Source organism: Cervus elaphus, chromosome 19 (assembly GCF_910594005.1).
Source record: "Cervus elaphus chromosome 19, mCerEla1.1, whole genome shotgun sequence".
Taxonomy (NCBI): domain Eukaryota; kingdom Metazoa; phylum Chordata; class Mammalia; order Artiodactyla; family Cervidae; genus Cervus; species Cervus elaphus.
In genome coordinates, this window is record NC_057833.1 from 65,893,253 (window position 1) to 65,913,584 (window position 20,332).

Below are 20,332 nucleotides of genomic sequence, written 5' to 3' on the forward strand. Positions count from 1 at the left end.
CCCCATGTGCACACACACACACAGACACACACACACACACGCGCGCGCGCACGCACACACACACACATGATGTTTTCCATTACAACAGTGCCTCTGGGGCTTTCCAGGCGGGACCTGAGCTCAGACACGATTCCATGGAGGCAGCCTAGTCCGGAGAGACCAACGGGCCACTCAGATGACCCCAAAATAGACGTGTGAAGTCCTGTCTTAGTGACCGGGAGGGAAGGGCGGGGGGTGGGGGGAGCGGGAAACTGTTCCCAAACACGTCCACCTGATGGAAATATTCTGAGCTGGAATGAGCTGGAAATAAACTAGATGATGCTAAAAACAAACCTCTCTAGGGAGCTGGGCGGGGGTGCAGGCAGAAATAGATGATCGTCACCTGCTGAAAATGAAGGGGGTCTAGGGGTAGGGCTGGGGGGCAGCCCCTGCAGAAGCCTTAACAGGAGGAGCAGCGGCTGCAGTGTGCTTGCTAGGGCAGCGCCAGCGTCCAGGGGGCGGCCTGGGGTAGGGCTCTGACGGAGCCAGGGTCTTCCACCGGTGGGGGCCACACAGGGTGTGGGCTGCAGAGGCTCCGGGGCCCTGGATGGTCTGGAAACTGGAGTGATGAGCAGCACACCGTCATGAGCTGCCCCCAGCTGCCCCTGGCTGGGAGAGGCCACGCGGACAACCACAGCTCAGCCCTGGCTGTCCACTGAGACCGGGTGGTGGCAAAGGAGAGGCTGCAGTGGCCAGTCCAGAGCCAGGTCAGACTGGGTGTCCGCACAGGCAGCCCTCCAGCATCATGTAGCAGAGCCACACTCCTAGAATAAAGCCTTCCTCGCCCCCTCTTGCGAGATGCCCGTGGGTACCCTGGTGCATGTCCTCACTCCTCGCGATGAGGTAGTGGAGCCCGCTGTGTTCAGCACCAGGTGTGCCTTGGAGGCACTGACACTTTCTCTAATATATCAGCTGGTTGTTCCAGGAGCCTCTGGCCTTCTTAGCTCCTGACCTTTATTTCCATAGTCAGTCCAGAGCAGCAGGAAGGACTCTTTGAACCAGAGTTCAAATCCTGTCTCTGTCACTTACGAGTTGTATGACCTTGGGCAATTGCTTCACCTCTTTGCCTCAGCTAATGGGCCTGTAAAATGGGATCATAGTAATAATAGTACTTAACTCTCAGGGTTGCTCTGAGGATTGTTCTTATTCAGTTGCTCTTTGCAACCTCATGGATAGTAGCACATCCGGCTTTCCTGCCCTTCAACATCTCCTGGAGCCTGCTCAAACTCACGTCCGCCAAGTCCATGATGCCAGCCAACCATCTCATCCTCTGTCGTCCCCTTCTTCTCCTGCCTTCAATCTTTTCCAGCATTGGGGTCTTTTCCAATGAGTCAGCTCTTCACATCAGATGGCCAAAGTATTGGAGTTTCAGCTTCAGCCTCAGTCCTTCCAATGAATTTGGACTCATTTCCTTTAGGATGGACTGGTTGGATCTCCTTGCAGTCCAAGGGACTCTCAAGAGTCTTCTCTAGCACCACAGTTCAAAAGCATCAATTCTTTAGCACTCAGCTGTCTTTGTAGTCCAACTCTCACATCCATACATGACTACTGGAAAAACCAGAGCTTTGACTAGACGGACCTTTGCCAGCAAAGTAATGTCTCTGCTTTGTAATATGCTGTCTAGGTTTGTCATAGCTTTTCTTCCAAGGACCAAGCATCTTTTAATTTCATGGCTACGGTCACTGTAGCGATTTTGGAGCCCAAGAAAATAAAGCCTGCCACTGTTTCCGTTTTTTACCCATCTATTTGCCATGAAGTGATGGGACCGGACGCCATTATCTTGACTTTTTATTTATTTATTATTATTATTTTTTTAGGTGAAATAGAAAAGAACAGTTTTATTGTTTGCCAGGCAAAAGGGGACACAATGGGCTCCTCCCTCCAAAGCTATGTGCCCCCTATCTTGACTTTTTAAATGTTGAGTTTTAAGCCAGCTTTTTCACTCTCCTTTCACGTTCATCAAGAGGCTCTTTATATCCTCTTCACTTTCTGCCATAAGCATGATATCATCTGCATATCTGAGGTTATTGATAGTTCTCCCATAAATCTTGATTCGAGCTTGTGCTTCATCCAGCCTGGCATGTCACATGATGTACTATGCATATAAGTTAAATAATCAGGGTGACAATATACAACCTTGATGTACTCCTTTCCCAGTTTTGAACTAGTCCATTGTTCCATGTCTGGTTCTAACTGTTGCTTCTTGACCTGCATACAGGTTTCTCAGAAGGTGGGTAAGGTGGTCTGATATTCCCATCTCTTGAAGAATTCTCCACAGTTTATTGTGAGTCACACAGTCAAAGGCTTTAGCATAGTCAATAAAGCAGAAATAGATGCTTTTCTGGAATTCTCTTGCTTTTTCTATGATCCAATAGATATTGGCAATTTGATCTCTAGTTCCTCTGCCTTTTCTAAATCCATCTTGTACATCTGGAAGTTCCTAGTTCACGTGCCGTTGAAGCCTAGCTTGAAGGATTTTGAGCATTGCCTTGCTAGCATGTAAAATGAGTGCAATTGTGTGGTAGTTCGTACATTCTTTGACATTGCCCTTCTTTGGTATTGGAATGAAAATTGGCCTTTTCCAGTCCTGTGGCCACTGCTGAGTTTTCCAGATTTGCTGGCATATTGAGTGCAGCACTTTCACAGCATGATCTTTTAGGATTTGAAATAGTTCAACTGGAATTCCATCACCTCCACTAGCTTTGTTCATAGTGATGCTTCCTAAGGCCCACTTGACTTCACACTCCAAGATGTCTGACTCTAGATGAGTGACCACACCATCGTGGTTATCTGGGTCATCAAGACATTTCTGTACAGTTTTTCTAATTCTAGACTCCTAATTTATCCCTCTCCCTTTCCTGTTTGGTAACCATAAACTTGTTTTCTCTGTGAGTCTGTTTTGTATTAATAAATAAGTTCATTTGTTTCATTTTTTAGATTCCACATATAATACTATACAATATTATAAGTAATATTGGGCTTCCCTTGTGGCTAAGCTGGTAAAGAACCTGCCTGCAATGTGGGAGACCCGGGTTTGATCCCTGTGTTGGGAAGATCCCTGGAGAAGAGAAAGGCTACCCACTCCAGTATTCTGGCCTGGAGAATTCCATGGACTCTATAGTCCATGGGGTCACAAAGAGTCTGACACAACCAAGTGACTTTCACTTCATAAGTAATATTATATGATATTTGTCTTTCTCTGATTTAATCCACTTAATATGACACTCTCTAGGTCCATTTGTGTTGCTGCAAATGGCATTATTTCATTCTCTTTTAGGGCTGAGTAATATTCCATTATATTACTGGAATATATATATATATTCCATTATATTCCAATATTCCTTATGGCAGAAAGTGAAGAACTAAAGAGCCTCTTGATGAAAGTGAAAGAGGAGAGTAAAAAAGTTGGCTTAAAGTTCAACATTCAGAAAACTAAGATCATGGCATCCGGTCCCATTATTTCATGGCAAATAGATGGGGACAGAGTGGAAACAGTGGCTGACTTTATTTTTCTGGGCTCCAAAATCACTGCAGATGGTGATTGCAGCCATGAAATTAAAAGATGTTTACTCCTTGGAAAGAAAGTTATGACCAACCTAGACAGAATATTAAAAAGCGGAGACATTACTTTGTCAACAAAGATCTGTCTAGTCAAGGTTATGGTTTTTCCAGTGGTCATGTTTGGATGTGAGAGTTGGACTATAAAGAAAGCTGAGCACCAAAGAATTGATGCTTTTGAACTGTGATGTTGGAGAAGACTCTTGAGAGTCCCTTGGACTGCAAGGAGATCCAACCAGTCCATCCTAAAGGAAATCAGTCCTGGGTGTTCATTGGAAAGACTGAAGCTGAAATTCCAATACTTTGGCCATCTGATGCGAAGAGCTGACTCATTGGAAAAGACCCTGATGCTGGGAAAGATTGAGGGCAGGAGGAGAAGGGGACAAGAGAGGATGAGATGGTTGGATGGCATCACTGACTCAATGGACATGAGTTTGGATAAACTCCGGGAGTTGGTGATGGACAGGGAGGCTTGGTGTGCTGTGGTTCATGGGGTCGCAACGAGTCAGACACGACTGAGCGACTGAACTGAACTGATTGGCCATCTGGATGTTTTTGGAGAAATGTCTGTTTAAGTCTTCTGTCCATTTTTTGATTGGGTTCTTTGTTATTGAGCTGTATGAGCTCTTGGTATATTTTGGACATTAATCTCTTGTTGGCTGCATCATTTGCAAATATTTCCTCCCATTCTGCAGGTTGTCTTTGTTTTGTTTATGGTTTCCTTTGCTGTGTCAAAGCTTATTAGTTTGGTTAAATCTCATTTGTTTATTTTTGCTTTTATTTCTATTGCCTTGGGAGACTGACCAAAGAAAACATTGGTACAATTTATTTCAGAGAGTGTTCCATGGGGCCTTGTTAGAAATTTTCATTTTCAGTTGTCACAACAGCTGAGCCGAGAGGTTTCCTGCAGTGGGACAGCATCATATGCATGTCCCATGTCGCACATGACTCTGAAATGTCACATGGAAGATGCATACATTTTATAATTATCTCATCCTAGGAGCTAATTCTCTTTCATATCAATATTTGTTGAACTGCTATATATGAAACTGAGTTTTCTCATATAACAACTGCTGAGTAGTGACTATGCTTTGTTTGGTTGGGATTTTATGCAGTATTTTTCCTCATTTGAGAAAATCACATCTCACAGTGGGCACCTCACTTGAAGCATTTGCGCTGTAGATGCCGCACGTTATGTTAGTAGACTTTGCATTCAGTATGGTTTCACACGCAGGCACAAGCATCTAACTATGTCATCAAGTTTTCTGACATTCTAGTGCTCAACAAAATATGCATATTAAAACATGCATTTTTATATCATAAATCACTTTTCTGAAAGCTCTCTTTTATATTACATTCAGAACATTACATTGATTTTTAAGTGGTATAGGTATGTTGTCTTATTTTGGGATTCTATTTTGGGATAACAAAGGGGTCTTTAAAGATACTTCTTACCAATGGGGCCTTGCATCTGAGGGGGCTGAGGACCAGTGGTCCAGAGAGCGGGATGCTCCTCCGCTGGGTGCAAGGGTGTAGGTATGTGCAGTGATTCCTGGGGTGCTGGAGTTGACACCGGCAGCCCCACACTGCGTGCCTTCTGGGACGCACCCGCTGGCTGCCTGATGTCGAGTCAGGCCTTGGATCACAGGGTGGAAGGAAAAGACAAGCACTGTCTCCGGGAGACAAGTCTGAAAACTGGTTTCAGGGCATAGAGGGGTGTGAAGGGCAACCCACTGGTCAGAGATTCGGAGGAGGGGTGGACCAGGAGGCACCATCACGAGACCAGGACGGGGAGCTGGAAAATCAACAGCTCTGGGCAATGTTCGAGAAGTACGTGTGTTTGGGTGAACGCGCGTCCACTTTTCCGTTGGTGAACACCTTGGCGTGAGAGTTGCCGAGCCATCGGAGGTGGCCACATTCAGCTTTAGGAGACGATTCAGCCAGTTTTCCAAAGAGGTTGAGCCCATTTTCTATCCCGCCGGCCAATGAGTGAAAATTCTGGTTGTCCCACACCCTTGCCGACAAATGTTGCGTTCTGGCATTCTCAGTTTAGCCGGTCTGGCGGGCATGTAGCCGTGTCGACCCAGTGTTCAGAGGCAGCAGGATGGATAAGAGGGTTGTGGTCATGTCCCACAGCGGGACTCTGTTCAGCAGCGTGAGGACAAGCAGGGATCAGGATGCCCGTCACAGACACGATGTCGAGCCAAAGAAGGATGATGTTCATACGAAGCTCAAATGCAGCCACAAGGACTCCCCCAGGCTGGGAGCCAGGGCGGTGGGCAGGGAGCAGGGCAGAGACTGGACAGGAGCTGAAGGGGCTCCTGGAGGCTGGGGAGTTCGGGATCTCTACCCAGGGTGCTGCAGGAATCCCTGGGGATCTGTGTCCTTTCTGCCAGGACCAGCTCAGCACTGAACGTGTGCTCACGTTGAACACCTGCCTGTGAAGCTGCAAGGATCCAGGGCTCCCTTGTCATCTCACTCCTGTGTCTGAAGACATTAGCCTATAGCTCTCCTGTAAGCACGGGTGGCCCGAATGTCTGTGTAGAGTCTGGAGTCAAATCGATGCTTGAAATCTTGGCCCGGGGCACTGCCTCCCCCAGGGAACGGTTCCTTCCAGACACGGTGTCAAGGGTGTGAGCAGACCCTGCCTTCTCCCCAGCTGAGAGAAGGGGCACCTGGCGGGTCTATTTGAACCGTATGCTGTCTGTCCCGTCTACAAAGTGACCGTCAGCGTCTGGAGAAGGAGCCTGACCTACCGGTGGTCCCAGCGGCCGCAGTGCGCACCCAGCGAGGCGGGAAGGGCGCGGTCAGGGCGAGGCGGGGAGGGCCCAGCGGGCTGGACGTGAGAGGCGGCCGGCCGTCGGGGGTGGCACACGGTCTCCGCCCTTCCCGGGCACAGTGGGCACCCCGAGGCCCTGACGCAGGCCCCACACTAACGAGCAGGGGGTTTCTCCGAGCAGCCCTGCCCGGCCTGGATCAGAAGAGGCGCGGCGGCCCCCGAGCATGCTGCCTGCTGACGCCCCCGCCGCCCCCGCTGTTCCCGCCGCCCTTCTTCCGAGGGGGCCGGGGCCCGGTGAGTACCGCTGACTGTCGGGGGTCCCGGGGCGCCCCTCCGCCCAGCCACGCCCCCTCCGCCCAGCGGGGGCTCCTCCCGGTACTGTCCTCAGGGGCCGGTTCTCTGCACCCCGCTGGTGCCCGGTGCACCTCAGGCGGGATGGAGGGAGGGAGATGCTTCCTCACCGGGAACGGGGCTGGGCCGTTCAGCTGGCCAGCAGACAACGTGTCTGTCTTGGCAGGTAGACGGCGGGGCAAGTGTCCTGTCGGCTCAGAGACACTGAGGTGAACTGATAGCTTTCTGGGCTCCTGTCAGCGGCTCAGACGTGGAGTTTCCCCCTCTTGTTTTTTCTTCTCCCTAAGCGCGTGTGAAATTTCCTTCTTACTCGGTTATCCATGAAGTGACACAGGAAACAGTCCTGTGAGGGAGAACGGAACTGAGGAAAGGGAGGGAAAGGGAGGGGAAGAGCAGGATGGGGGAAGCTGAGCTGGAAGGCATTCCAGGGGCTCTAGACGCTCAGATTTTCCCAGAACCTCTTAGACCCGTACTGTCCAATACACTAGCCTCTGGCCCTATCTGGCCAGTTCCAACTGAGATGTGCGGAGTATAAAATACACACGGAATGCTTTTTATAATGATGCAAAAATATCTCAGTAATTTTTTTTCTTGCATTGAAATAATATTTCAGATATATTGGGTAAGATAAAATACTCACCAGAATTAATTTCACGTGTCCCCTTTTACCTTTTTTATGTGGTTATGAGAACATTTAAGATGGCACGGGGGTCTCGCATTAGTGACTCATTTTACTCCTATTGGATGGTGCTGTCCTGGATGCTGGGTGAAGGCTCCCGAGTGAGTTCCTAACTCCATCCAGAGTGGTTGCTTTTTCTCTGTAATCCATTTAAGCCGGGTTGTCTCAGCAGATGGGAGGAAGGGGACTGGGAGTCAGAGGTCGCCTTCCTGAGACGCCCACTGGGGAGTCAGGGAACGGCCGGCCTTGGGGCCTGGGCTGTGGGACAGGTCTGTGCCCGGGGGCTGACTCTTCTTCTGCACCCCTGGTCAGACCTATAACCTGTGTCACTTTGTCTTGAAGCTTCTCTCCCCGGACGTGAAGAATCTCGTCCTGGAACTGGAGACGGCACGGTCCCCGTGTGTGCAGGGGTCGCTCAGCTCATCTGGGCCTCCGGGCCCCCAGGTCAGTACACCCTGGGCCCTTCCCCTGAGGTCCGGGCGCGCAGGTCAGTGCACCCCCAGGCCCTTCCCCTGAGGTCCTCTGCTCAGGGCAGGGACCCTCCCCCGCCTACCACACCCTGGGAAGAGCTGCCCCCCTTCAGGTGCCTTGGGGTTGTTTTCCTGCCCTGGAGGAACCACGTGGTTCTTCTCTGGCCGATTCTGCCTCCCAGCCTCAATGTGCCCATCTGCACAATGGGGATATAACTTCCCCTGCAGTACTAGATGTGGGAGGTGGCCAGGCGAGCTACTGCCTAGATGGGGGTGGTTATTGTTATAGCGGTCATCAGAAAAACACTCAGGGGCAATGTGGCTGTTAACCCCACCCAGAGGGGCCTGTGTGCAGGGCAGAGAAACTCATTTTGGCCCCAGACTCGGGCCCCAACCAGCCCTCCCCTCCCCACCAGAGCTCAGGTTAGAGTGAGGAGCAGGCCGAATGCTGGTGGAAGGATTTTTTAGGGAGACAAAAGGTCCCCTCCAGAGACTGTCTCACAGACTCCTGGGCCCTCTGGCCGGCCTGGGAGAGGGGGTCCATCGAGGAGGACCTGGGGTCTGGAAGTCTGTCACCTCTCCTGTGGCTTCCCGTCACAGGAAGACTAAGACACATTCCTCACCCTGGGAGCAGAGCCCCGCGTGGGGACCTGTATCTCCTGCAAATTGTCTCCCATGACGTCACGGCCCGCCCAGTGCAGCCGCAGTGTGTCTTGGGTCCTCAACCACCCGAAGTCTGTGGCGGCCTTAGGGCCTTGCTTGCGGCTCTGGCTGTCTGCAATGCCCTTCCTTCTGACTGTCCCCATGGCCAGCTCCTCTGTCCCTCAGAACCCAGGTGCCCCACCTCCTCAGACATGCCCCCTCCACCCTCCTTCTGCAGTAATCACCCCATCACTCTCCACCCAGGGACCAATTTTCCTTCTCTGCATAGTTTTATCATGTCGTTATAGTTTTATTCTTGTTCCCAGACTCGTGGGTCTGCCCACCTCCATAAAATACAAGCTCTATGCCTGAGGTTGGCAAATTATGGCCAAGGGTCCAGTCCAGCGTTTTTTGTAATTAAAGTTTGTTGTTCTCTGGTGACTTCTTGCACTGAAGGGCAGAGTTGAGTTATGACAGAATTGCTGTATTAGAGGCAAAGCCAAAGTGTTTCCTGTCTGGCTCCTTGCAGACCAGCTCTTGCGAGCAGGGACTGTCCACCTTGCTTTGTGCCCACCCACACCAGTACCTGGGGTGTAGTCCTGTCCTGTGTTCCTGGGGAATTTTAAAAGGTCCTCAAGAGCTTGTGATGTGCAGAGAGGCTTGGAATCCCTTGGCTGGGAAGTAGAGCTTCCCCGTAAATGTTTATTGAATGCAGTGAAGAAAGCAGGACTTGGGACCCACAGTTGGCCAGAACTGCCACAGAGGCTCTGGGAAGTCTGCAGAGACGCACGGTGAGTGCCCGAGGCTCAGCTCCCAGGGGGTTTTCCACCTTGTCAGCTCCCGTGGTCTGCACCTGCAGACACCCCACGGGAAGGGAAGGGGGTCCCGGCTGCCTGGAGGCCACGTCTCCAGCTCCACAGGAACCTCTCTGACCTGGTGCAAGCCCATGTGGGTCCCGAGGAGGCTGTGTGGCTGGCTCCAGGGATCCCACAGCCACCTCTGCGCTTCAGGAACACAGGGTGACCCTGTACCCACACAGAGGGGGAGCCTCGGAACCACAACTGCCAGCACTGGGAACTTGCTGGAAGCACAGAATCTCAGCCTCCCCTCCCCCCACTCCACCCCCTCTCATCAGAACCTGCATCTTAGCAAGACTCCCCAGAGGGAATCACCCTCATGTCAAAGTTTGGGAAGCCCTGAGCTAGGGACAGCATCATGGCCTGATAAATAGTTCTAGCCTATTTGAAGAAAACGAAAATCACTGAGGCTTGGAAAAGAAGAAAGAATGGAACTGAAACTCTCCCTTTCCGCCCCCTCCCCCAAACAGAAGGAGAATAAACCAAAAAACGGTGGTTCCCCAACTTTTCTGCCCATTAGAATCCCCTGGGATGCCTGTGTCCCTGGGGAATTTTAAAAGGTCCCCCAAGGGCATCTGATGTGCAGAGAGGATTGGAATCCCTTGGCTGGAGTGGGTCGTTTGAACAAGCTTCACAGAAATCCTATTTCAGGCAGGCTTCACGTAAGGCGTGCTCACCTGCAGATCTTGGGGATGAAGAGGCGGCCCAGGGGTTTTGGTGGATTTCCTCTCTGCCGTCCTGGGGAGCTTGGCAGACAGCTGCCAACTGAGGGTTTCATAAGCACGTGCACCGGGGGCAGCTGCATCCTGCAGTGTGTGCCAAGCTCCAGTGCGACAGGCGCGGGGGGTCCCCGAGCTGGACTCGGCCCCACCCCCTGGCTGAGCAGTGGGACAAAAATTCACTCTTCACATGCCCACCCTGTTAGCATCTTGAAACAGAAGGCTCTTTGCTCTTCCTGGTACCCAGAGGTCCACCGCGGGAATTTCTGTGTCAGCTACTCCTGAGAGCAAAGCCTCACTTCTGTCTGGTCAGGGCCCCAGGGGAACTTGGTAAGAGCAGCGGAAAAGAGGTGAGAGGTGGTGAAGCATCTTGTTTCACCAGATAGCCCTTCTTAAGTCCCTTGAGTTGCTCTCACCAGGCACTCAGGAGGTTCAGCCTATCGGAGAATTCCAGGGAGAAAAGGAAAATCACAGAGAGCAGGTGTGTGAGCACCGCAGTAACAGTGATGCTGAAAACAGCCCAGAGAAAGCAAGAAGAGGGTCCCAGGGAGGAGGATGGGCCTGGCCATGCTGGGACCCCTGAGTCTTCAGCGAGAACTGCCTACTGAGGGGCCAGGGCACCCAGGGCGCCCTCTCACCCGTCCTGCCTCTAGCTGATGCGGGCTTTGTTCTCTTTTTATCTTGATCGCGTAGGGCCCGCCCGGGCTTCCTGGCAAGACTGGACCAAAGGGAGAGAAGGTATGAAGCACCTCTGTCTTCACCCCCACCTCCCCTGGGTAACACCAGCCTGGTTTCTAGGGATGCCCCTGAGGGTTTTCTGGTTGAGATTTCAAAGCATGCGCTCATCCTGCCTTAGAGGGTGACGATGGGCTCCATGGTGACTGTGGGAGTGGGACCCCATCCGTCCATCTCAGCGGGGCCCCGTGATGTGGCGGGGACGCTGTGAGCCTCCAGGGCACCTTGCCACGTGGGCACGCCGGCTCATCAGACCTGCCAAGCCCTCAGATTCCAGAACTTTTCCTCCAAAGCAGTTTCTGCTTACCTGTCTTCTCCATCCACAGGGGGAGCTTGGTCGACCAGGAAGGAAGGTACGGTCCACGTTACCCTGTCAGAATTACACGGGCAGCTGTGCTGGGCAAGTGAGACTGTGTGCCCTCGGGGTGGGGACCAGCTGCACACTCCGCAGCCCCAATGCCCAGGCGTCATCCTGATGAGGATGGAAGTGACCGCCTCTCTCTGCCTGCTTCTCAGTCAGAGTCTACAGCCTGCCCCTGGTGGCATTCGGACTTCGGAAGCTGCCAAGCCTGGCCAGGGTCCCCCCCAGCCTCATCCTGCCGTCCATCAGAGAAACCCTCCAAGGCCCCAGCCGGCGGCACCAAATGACTCTCACTGTCGATTTGATTAAACTGGAATTAAGTGTCAGACAAGAATGAATGGCTTTGCCTCAGGGCCCAGCTGAAATAAATGGGAGTTACCTCAGGTCGCAGGGACTCTGAATAAACCAAACATGCGTTATTAAGACTCTCATTAGCATCAGGAAGGAGTCAGTCAACCATTGCCCACTGTGGTCAGGGGATGCTGGCACTGAAATTGTCGGTCTTGGTGATACAGAAGAAGGTTCAAGACCAAGAAAAGATGCCCATGGTTCTAAATATAAATTACTATTTCCCCAGTTATTTTATTCAAATACTTTTACTATCAATAAGAGCCTCAAAAAGACCTTTGTATGACAAAGGCCCACCCCTTTAGGACACAGTTGACCTCCAGCCAAGGCCTAGTGGTTATCTGAAGCGCCGGGCTGGGAGGATTCTGGGGCCTGTGATTGCTTAGTGATGTCTGCCGTGGGTGAAGCAGGCAGGAGTGGGAGCTAGCGTGCCTGCCAGCATCGTGATCTCCGGGTGAGGGATAAGAGAGAGAGCTGCTCTAGTCATTAATTCACTTGCACATGGCATGGACCACCTTTATCTCTGTGTCAAGCAAACCCAACTGAGGCCAAGGAGCTGTGGAAGAGTAAGCCCGGCAAGAGAGTGCGGGGGCAGTGAGGTGGGGTCTGTATTGACCTCTGCACCCACTGGCTAATTTCGGTTAGCCTAGCTGGGGATGTGGAAGGCTGTGGTATCAGGTGACATCCAGCTTCAGCCTGAGCCACAGAGGAGCTCTGCAGTGGGAATGGCAACAGAGAATTGGTCTTGCCTCACCTTGATGTAAAGGGGCTAGGCTGTTGGCTTAGGAAGGGGTGGTGAGTCAATTGCTGGGCAGCTTCCGCCCCCAGCAAATCCACACGTGCAGGTTGCAGGAAGGAGTGAGTTGTTATGGCAAGGAAGGTGTCCTCTGGGAGGTGGGCATGCTGAGCAGGGGATAGACCTCAAGGGAAAGGGCCCAGCATCTGTCGCTGACCCCCAAACCTCACCTTCCCCCTTCTATGTTGCCTCCTTGGAGAGAATATATTGGAATGCAGGGGATGTGTGGGTGGGTGATAACAATAAAAGGACCGAGAAGTTTAGAGCTCCTTCCCACCACCTTCCATCCCTTGAATGGAATAGTCTCATGTGTTGACGTCATGTGATACCAAGGGCTTCAACCCATCTGAGTGGCCCAGCTTTCCAGGCCATGAGTCTTTGGAAGTGGGGATGAGGGTCCCAGGGCCAGGCTTGGGCCTATACTCCCTACCAGGCCACAGAGACAAATCTGTTTTCAGAGGGAGGGGAATAAGCCCAATAGTCCTAACTTTTGTTCTCTGTCTTTGAAGGGCAGACCTGGCCCCCCAGGAGTTCCTGGCATGCCTGGGCCTGTCGGCTGGCCCGGCCCTGAAGGCCCCAGGGTAAGTGTGTCGGCTCCCAGGGCATCAGAACTCGAGGGGAGGAGGTGGCGTCTCCCTTGTCTCCTGGCACAGTCGGCGAAACTCAACCTCCTCAAGATAGGGAAAAAGGAGAGAGCCCAAGGACTGCCCAGAGGGCCCCAAACACTTCCTCCCTTGCTTGGGCCACAAGACTGTGGTCAGTCCCACAGCTGCTCCTGTGGGAGGAGAAACAAGGGCCTGCTGCCTCGTTCCAGGGGCCCTGTCCTGCTCTGTCCTGAGGGTTAGCTTCCAATTCTTTGGCTCCTTGAGATGACCCCAAAGGAGCTTGTGTCTGGAAGGTTGTTGGCCCATCATACTAACTGGTCAGTGGGTGGAGGGTGAGGGCAAGGGAGTCGGAGCCTGGAACCACGGAAACCCTGCTTTCACAGATGGATCGCTAAATGCTGGGAAAATCCCCTTCCTCAGACAGGTGAGGAGAAGCTGACACACCCACACACATGTCTTTTTACACACTTTGGTTGTAGACTATAGTGTGCAGAGGCCATGACTTAGAACTGACCTGCAAAAGTCAGGGGTGGGCAGGCGAATGTCACCATCTGCTCTGACTCACTGGCTGCATTTATTATGAGACTAGAAAATTGCTCCCAGTCATCTTTAGGAAAATTCCCAAGGATATGTCCTTAAAAATCCACTGTATAGAATGCTTAGCCATCCTGTATGGCAGCCACTAGCCACATGTGACTATTGAGCCCTTGAAATGTGCGAAGTGCAACTGAGGAACTGAAATTTTTTCAATTAATTTAAGTCTGAACTTAAAAATCTTTACTCAATTCAGTTATTTGAAAACATTTAAGTATTTTTGAGCAACTTGAGTTGAAATCTGCTTTTTTAACTGTAAATTTTATGAAATCTAATACAGATCAAGTATTTTGGATGAAAATTTAGCAGCTGAATTGAGGTGTGATGTAAATTTAAATACACAACAGATTTCAAATATTTATTGTGAAAAATCAAATGTAAAACTCTCATGGATACTTTTTACATTGATGACATGTTTAAAATAATTGGATTATTAAATAGTGATTAATAATTAACTAGAGTAAATTTAATGTTTAAATTTAAAGTTAAAAACATCCCTTTAGTTTTACTTTTAAGGTGGCTTCTAAAAAAATTTAAAATTAAGTCTGTAGCTCACCTTCTATTTCTACTGTTTAGTGCTGGTTAAAGTTTTTTTAGCACAGAAGGTACTAAAAGTTCCAACTGTAAACCATTCTGAGGGGTAACAGATCCCATCCATGAATCCTAGTCCCCTGCTTCCACCCAGAGGTTAATGGTCACTCTGCTTGGCTGCAAACCTAGGGAAAGAGTATATGGAAACATCTGAAAGGCCCTCCCTATGCAAACAGCAGAGCAGATGTAGTTTTTTGGAGCACAGATACCTTGCCCTTTGAGAACCCAAATGCCTTCATGCTCTCTTCCCCATCCTTTCCCAACCCTCTCTGGGAGAGTATCAAATGTCAGTTCATTTATAACACATGAGTGAGCATTTGGTTTGGAGAGCTGCTCTACCTTGGACAATTTCCTTCTATGTTTCATGACAAATACCAGAATGAAGCCTGGATTCTGTAGTCTTGGGCCCCTGGGAGTGAACAAGGGAGCATTTGGGGTCCTGAGATTCACAGGCCAGCCTCGATATCCCCAGCTCCGTCCTGATCTAGCCCAGGCCTCTCCTGGTTCAGTTTCTCTAGGAAATGTCACTGGAGGTCCTTTTTTCCCCCCTTCTTGTGATTCCCACAGGGTGAAAAAGGTGACCTGGGTCTGATGGGCTTGCCAGGGTCAAGAGGACCAATGGGCTCCAAGGTCAGTGTGTTGGTCCAGACATATGGTTCCAGGTCTTCTGATTAAGGCTCTAGAGCAGCTGGTGTCTATAAAGTGGGGACTGGGTGACGGCTGTCCTGGGCTGGGGATTATCACAGATGTTGGAGAGGCTGGTGCCAGGCTGTGCTTATCTTTACTAGCCTTCCGGGGGCGGGGCATGCCCTGGGACATGGGGCAGAAGGAGGCCATTCCTGCTGTTCTCTTGGACAATGAGGGTCAAACCTCTGGACAACAAAGCAGATGGAAACATTTTGTTTGGGCCTTTGAGGCTGGGGGTTAAGAAAAGCAATGTTCTTTTTAGGCCTGGTGTAAACACAACCCTCAGGGACATCTTTATATTCACTGCTGCAACCTCCCCTGACCTCTGCCCTAGAACGTGCAGCCCAGTGTGGAGACACATCCCACCACCCCATCCAGGGGTTCCTTCCACTCTTACTCCAGACCCGGAGGTCCTACAGGGCTGACTGTCAATGTGCCTTCTGCTTTCTTTTAGGGCTACCCTGGATCCAGAGGGGAAAAGGTTTGTGCTTGTCTCTGATGGCTCCCCAAGCCGAGTCTGGGGTCCGTGATGCACAGAGCATGGGCCCAGGGGTCTCTTTAGTCAGTGGCTGCAGCCGCCACCTCTCAATGTTACCCTGTCCTTCGTCAGTGGGCCGCGAGACAGAAGTGAGGGCCCCTGAGCCAGGGCAGGCGGGTTAGGGAGGCGCTCCCAGTGGAAGTGGAAGCCCCTCACGTGGAGCAGGTAAGGTCTGGAGGTTGTGCCAGGTGCAGCGTGAACACCCCTGGCAGGGGGAGCTGGGCGAAGATGGTAGATGTGTGACTTAGGCCCCGCTTCTACCACACAGCCTCGGTGTCTGTCAAAAATGGAGTAAAAAATCCAGCCACACCCTGAGAACAAATTTCCTGGAAGATAGGAGAAAATCTAGGACCCAGAATTTTCTATGGAGTGTCCTTTATTAATGTAAGCAGTTTTGGGGGATCCAAATAGGAGGTATCTCATAAAGAAGACCTTCCCTGGGCATACCCAGTCTTCTAAGGGCAGTGAGGGTGGTGACCTGTGGAGTTTTCAGTTAGAAATGCTCCAGTTTTTCTCCTGGGAGTTAACTCATTGACTCTCTCCTATGGCTTCCTCTTAGGGATCCAGAGGTGAAAGGGGTGACTTGGGTCCCAAAGGAGAAAAGGTAATGGGCATTTCATAGAAATGATAAACTACAGCAGAAGTGACATCCCCTACCAATCTGCATCTTGTGGGCTGACTGACTGACTGCCTGGCTGCTGAATGACTGAATGACTGACTCACTGGCTGGCTGACAGGCTGCTGACTGACTGAATGACTGACAGGCTGGCTGACTGGCTGGCTGCTGACTGACTGAATGACTGACTGACCGACTGACTGGCTGGCTGGCTGACTGCCTGGCTGCTGACTGGCTGAATGACTGGCTGGCTGCTGACTGGCTGAATGACTGGCTGGCTGACTAACTGGCTGCTGACTGACTAAATGACTGACTGACTGGCTGCTGAATGACTGAATGATTGACTGACTGGCTGGCTGGCTGCTGACTGACTAAATGACTGGCTGGCTGACTAACTGGCTGCTGACTGACTAAATGACTGACTGACTGGCTGCTGACTGACTGAATGATTGACTGACTGACTGACTGACTGACTGACTGCCTGGCTGCTTACTGACTGAATGGCTGGCTGGCTGCTTACTGACAGAATGATTGACTGACTGGCTGGCTAGCTGAATGACTGACTGACTGGCTGACTGACTGGCTGCTTGCTGACTGAATGATTGACTGACTGGCTGACTGGCTGCTGACTGACTGACTGACTGCTGACTGACTGAATGACTGACTGACTGGCTGACTGCCTGGCTGCTTACTGACCGAATGACTGACTGGCTGGCTGACTGACTGGCTGCTGACTGACTGAAGGACTGATTGACTGGCTGACTGACTGGCTGGCTGGCTGAGTGAGTAAATGGCCGACTGGATGAAAGAATGAAGGAATGGCAGACTGCATGACTGGCTAGCTGACTGGCTGAATGAATGAATGCCTGTCTGATCGATTGAATGGCTGGCTGGCTGAATGACTGATTGACTGGATGACTGACTAGCTGGATGGCTGACTTGCTGGATGACTAATGGGTTGGCTGGCTGATTGACGGGGCTTTATCTTGAAAATGACTGACCAAGTTCTTCCTTAGCCTTTTCAAGAATTATTTCAGAAGCAGTCATTATGTTTGTTTTTCTCTTCACAGGGTTTCCCAGGATTTCCTGGAATGTTGGGGCAGAAAGTAAGTACTCAGAAGTAGTAAAAATAGGCTTCAGTAACAAGTTAGATCCTCCAAGCACAGCAAAAAGAGGTCTGCCTTTCATCCATCAAGCACGATAAGTGGATTTCTTTGTGGAAGGTTCCTGTTTGAAAGGGGAGCAAGTTGCCAAATGTATTGGTAAGACCTCTCTCCGACTCAGAGGAGGAAGGGACACCCCACTTGAGAAGAGGGAGGCCTTCTCTGTGTCTCCTGTCTGTCAGGGGGCTATCAGACTGTTCAAAAGCAGAAAGCTTTGTGCCCCGGGACTCAGATTGGAGCTGCAGTGGCCAGGGGCCCTGGAGAGGGTTCAAGGCCAGTTCTGTCGGCACCCAGCTCAGCACTCCTTCAGGAGGGTACAGACACTACCAGAGGAATGCAGAGCTATTTTAGCAGGTGACAGCTAAAATGTTTTTATTTGACAGTTAAATGTATTATTTATTTGAGTACTTAGAAGGATTTCAGGACAAGGCTTAATAAAAAGGAGTTTATTTGATTGACTTAAATAAAAAGTAGTCATTGAATAACAGAGTGGTGTCAGATATACTAAAAATTGTGAAAGTGGCAACTGACTGACTTTTTTTTTTTAACTTTTATTTGAGGTTAGGGTCTGGGGAAGAGAACTCAGGCGTGAAGGTGAGGGGAGCGTCAGACAATAAAGAGAAAGGGTGCTTGAACAACCACTTAGGACAATCACCACTGCAATGGTGGGTCCTTATGTTGTTAAGGCATTAAGATTAGAAACCTATTTTTGTCTAAGCCTCAGGGCATGATATTCTTCCAACAGGCAAGTGGGATGCTTTCTTAGAATTCTAAATTGTTTCCAAGTTCACCTTAAAATTTTATTTTCCATGCTTGAAAGTACAAAGTTTTATCTTTCTCCCATTGGTAGATTATATTTAAATAATTTCAATCATCTGAAATTATTATCATTTATCACTGCCCAAAGCTATCAAAAGCTCTGTTTCTGCTACCTACATAGAGTGCTGGGTTGAAAAGAGATTAATTATATAAGCAAATGAAAGGGAACATTACAGAGAAAAACAATTTTATTTTAAAATACTTAGTCTAGGTTTTCATCCTGTGTATCCGAGAGCAATACATTCCTGTAAAATTAAATATGACAGCTTCTCTGCTCTCTGTTCCATTCACTAGACTTTCCATAGAGAATTCTCCCTCCCTCCCATGCAGCCTGTTTAAGACAGAGGTAATGTGATGACCATAATTAGGTCTTCAGAGAGAAATCAGATCAAGATATTACTGGCTGCTTCCAACTGGTGAGGAGAAGGACCACACTTCCTTCAGGCAATCTTTTCCAAAAAATTATGCTGTTTATGCTACTGTTTTCTCCCAGACAAACAAGGCATCTCTCAGCCTCCTCTAAATAGCCAAGGAAAATTGTGCAAACATCTACATAGTCACAGAGAATCCACCCTATCCAAGCAGGCTGAAGAGCATGACGGATGAGAAAGAAATCGTAGGTTTAAGGACAGTTCTTGGTGAGGCAGGATGTTGGTAGCTTGACAAATTCATTACACTGGCTGAACCAGCAGATAATTTCAGAGCTCTATGCTTGATCCTCACTGTGAATTGGTGTTCCCTGGAATTTTCCATTGTGTTGTACACAATAGCGTCCCTGGGAGAAGTTATCTGGGTGTTATTCGTTGTCTAAGTGGTTAGGGAAGCTCTTCACAGGCACTGGCCACTGCCTGGCAGAAATTCTCACGGCTCCTGCTGCGAAACTTAGTTTGTGTGGTGCTTTCTGGGTGTCCAGGGGTTCCTGGGGGTAGGAAGGAAGGCTGCCCTTTGGGTTCATGAGCCAAAGAAGCCACAGGTGAGCCCAGAATCCTAGAAGAACACAGGGAAGAAGGGGATGGTCTGAGATGCAGAGACCAGTTTTACAAAAGGCTGACCTTAAACTCTCGAATTCTGCAGTTGGTGCATTTGCTTTTTAACTGGGAATATGGCTTATGTTTGGGAGAAGGGAATAGCTACCCACTCCACTATTCTTGCCTGGAGAACCATGGACAGAGGAGCCTGGTAGGCTACAGTCCATAGGGTCACACAGAGCTGGACATGACTGACGCGACTTAGCACACACGCATGGCTTACGTTGCTTTCCATGCAGTTTATAATAATTTTATTAGGAATTTGAACACATGTCTGGAACATCTCTCCCACAAAGTGTTTCTCTCTGAATCAAATGGAAGTGAGGTGGAACCAGTTTTTTGCTGAAGAGTAGGAATGTGTATTGGAAAAGGCAATGGCTCAGTCCAGTTCAGTTCAGTCTCTCAGTTGTGTCCGACTCTGCAACCCCATGGACTGCAGCACGCCAAACCTCCCTGTCCATCACCAACTCCCAGAGTTTATCCAAACTCATGTCCATTGAGTTGGTGACGCCATCCAACCATCTCATCCTCTGTCATCCCCTTCTCCTCCCACCTTCAATCTTTCCCAGCATCAGGGTCTTTTCAAATGAGTCAGCTCTTTGCATCAGGTGGCCAAAGTATTGAAGTGGGAGTTAGGGTTAGGGGCTACCCATTCCAGTATTCTTGCCTGGAGAATCCCATGTAGAGAGGAGCCTGGTGGGCTACAGTCCATGTGGTCACAACAAGTCAGACGCAACTGAGCAGCTAAGACGCATACACAGGGATGTATCTAACATGGAAGAAGCTTCCCAAAGATGACAGTTGTCAAAACTGTGTCCAATTATTCAAAAACCCCAGAGATTTGGATTTATGCTAAAAACACAACATAAAATTTCAACTAAGAAAGAGAGCATTTCCCCCAACAGTGTCCCAGGCACAGGCACGGGGACTAAAATGCAGGCACCTCCCACCCTGGCCGCTCGGACTGGGGACCTGGGAACCAAACCGTGTGCTGCCCAGCCTCTGTGTCTCTCAGATGATAACCCCACCCGGGGTAACCTGCTCCTTCCCCTCCTCTTCCGTGAAGAATCTCTTTCCCTGTCTCATGACCCTATCGCTCCCCCAGCCTCCTGAAGCAGCCTGCCTAGAAGAGAACGATGGCAGAGATGGCCCATGAAGGGGGCGGATCGACCTGGAGCTCTGCTGGAGCCTCGAGCCTCACCCCTCTCTTGCTTCTCTTTCTTCTTTCCAGGGAGAAATGGGGCCAAAGGGCGAGCCTGGGCTTGCTGGCCACCGGGGACCCACAGGCAGACCAGGGAAACGAGGCAAGCAGGTATGGATCCCAGGGCTAACCAGATCTGGGGTGCAGGGCATAGTG

The 20,332-nt window shown here is 50.3% G+C and overlaps 1 protein-coding gene across 2 annotated transcripts in view; it reads left to right on the forward strand.

Moving 5' to 3' along the window:
* The window catches only part of COLQ (collagen like tail subunit of asymmetric acetylcholinesterase), a 65,390-nt gene that overhangs the window by 26,369 nt on the left and 18,689 nt on the right, over window positions 1-20,332 (forward strand). For both annotated transcript variants that reach the window (XM_043875097.1, XM_043875096.1), the window contains exons 2-11: window positions 6,558-6,670; window positions 7,749-7,850; window positions 10,788-10,832; window positions 11,156-11,182; window positions 12,844-12,915; window positions 14,692-14,754; window positions 15,266-15,292; window positions 15,909-15,953; window positions 17,036-17,071; window positions 20,207-20,287. In XM_043875097.1, the coding sequence (XP_043731032.1) occupies window positions 6,558-6,670; window positions 7,749-7,850; window positions 10,788-10,832; window positions 11,156-11,182; window positions 12,844-12,915; window positions 14,692-14,754; window positions 15,266-15,292; window positions 15,909-15,953; window positions 17,036-17,071; window positions 20,207-20,287 (611 nt within the window). The remainder of the gene's footprint in view (window positions 1-6,557; window positions 6,671-7,748; window positions 7,851-10,787; window positions 10,833-11,155; window positions 11,183-12,843; window positions 12,916-14,691; window positions 14,755-15,265; window positions 15,293-15,908; window positions 15,954-17,035; window positions 17,072-20,206; window positions 20,288-20,332) is intronic.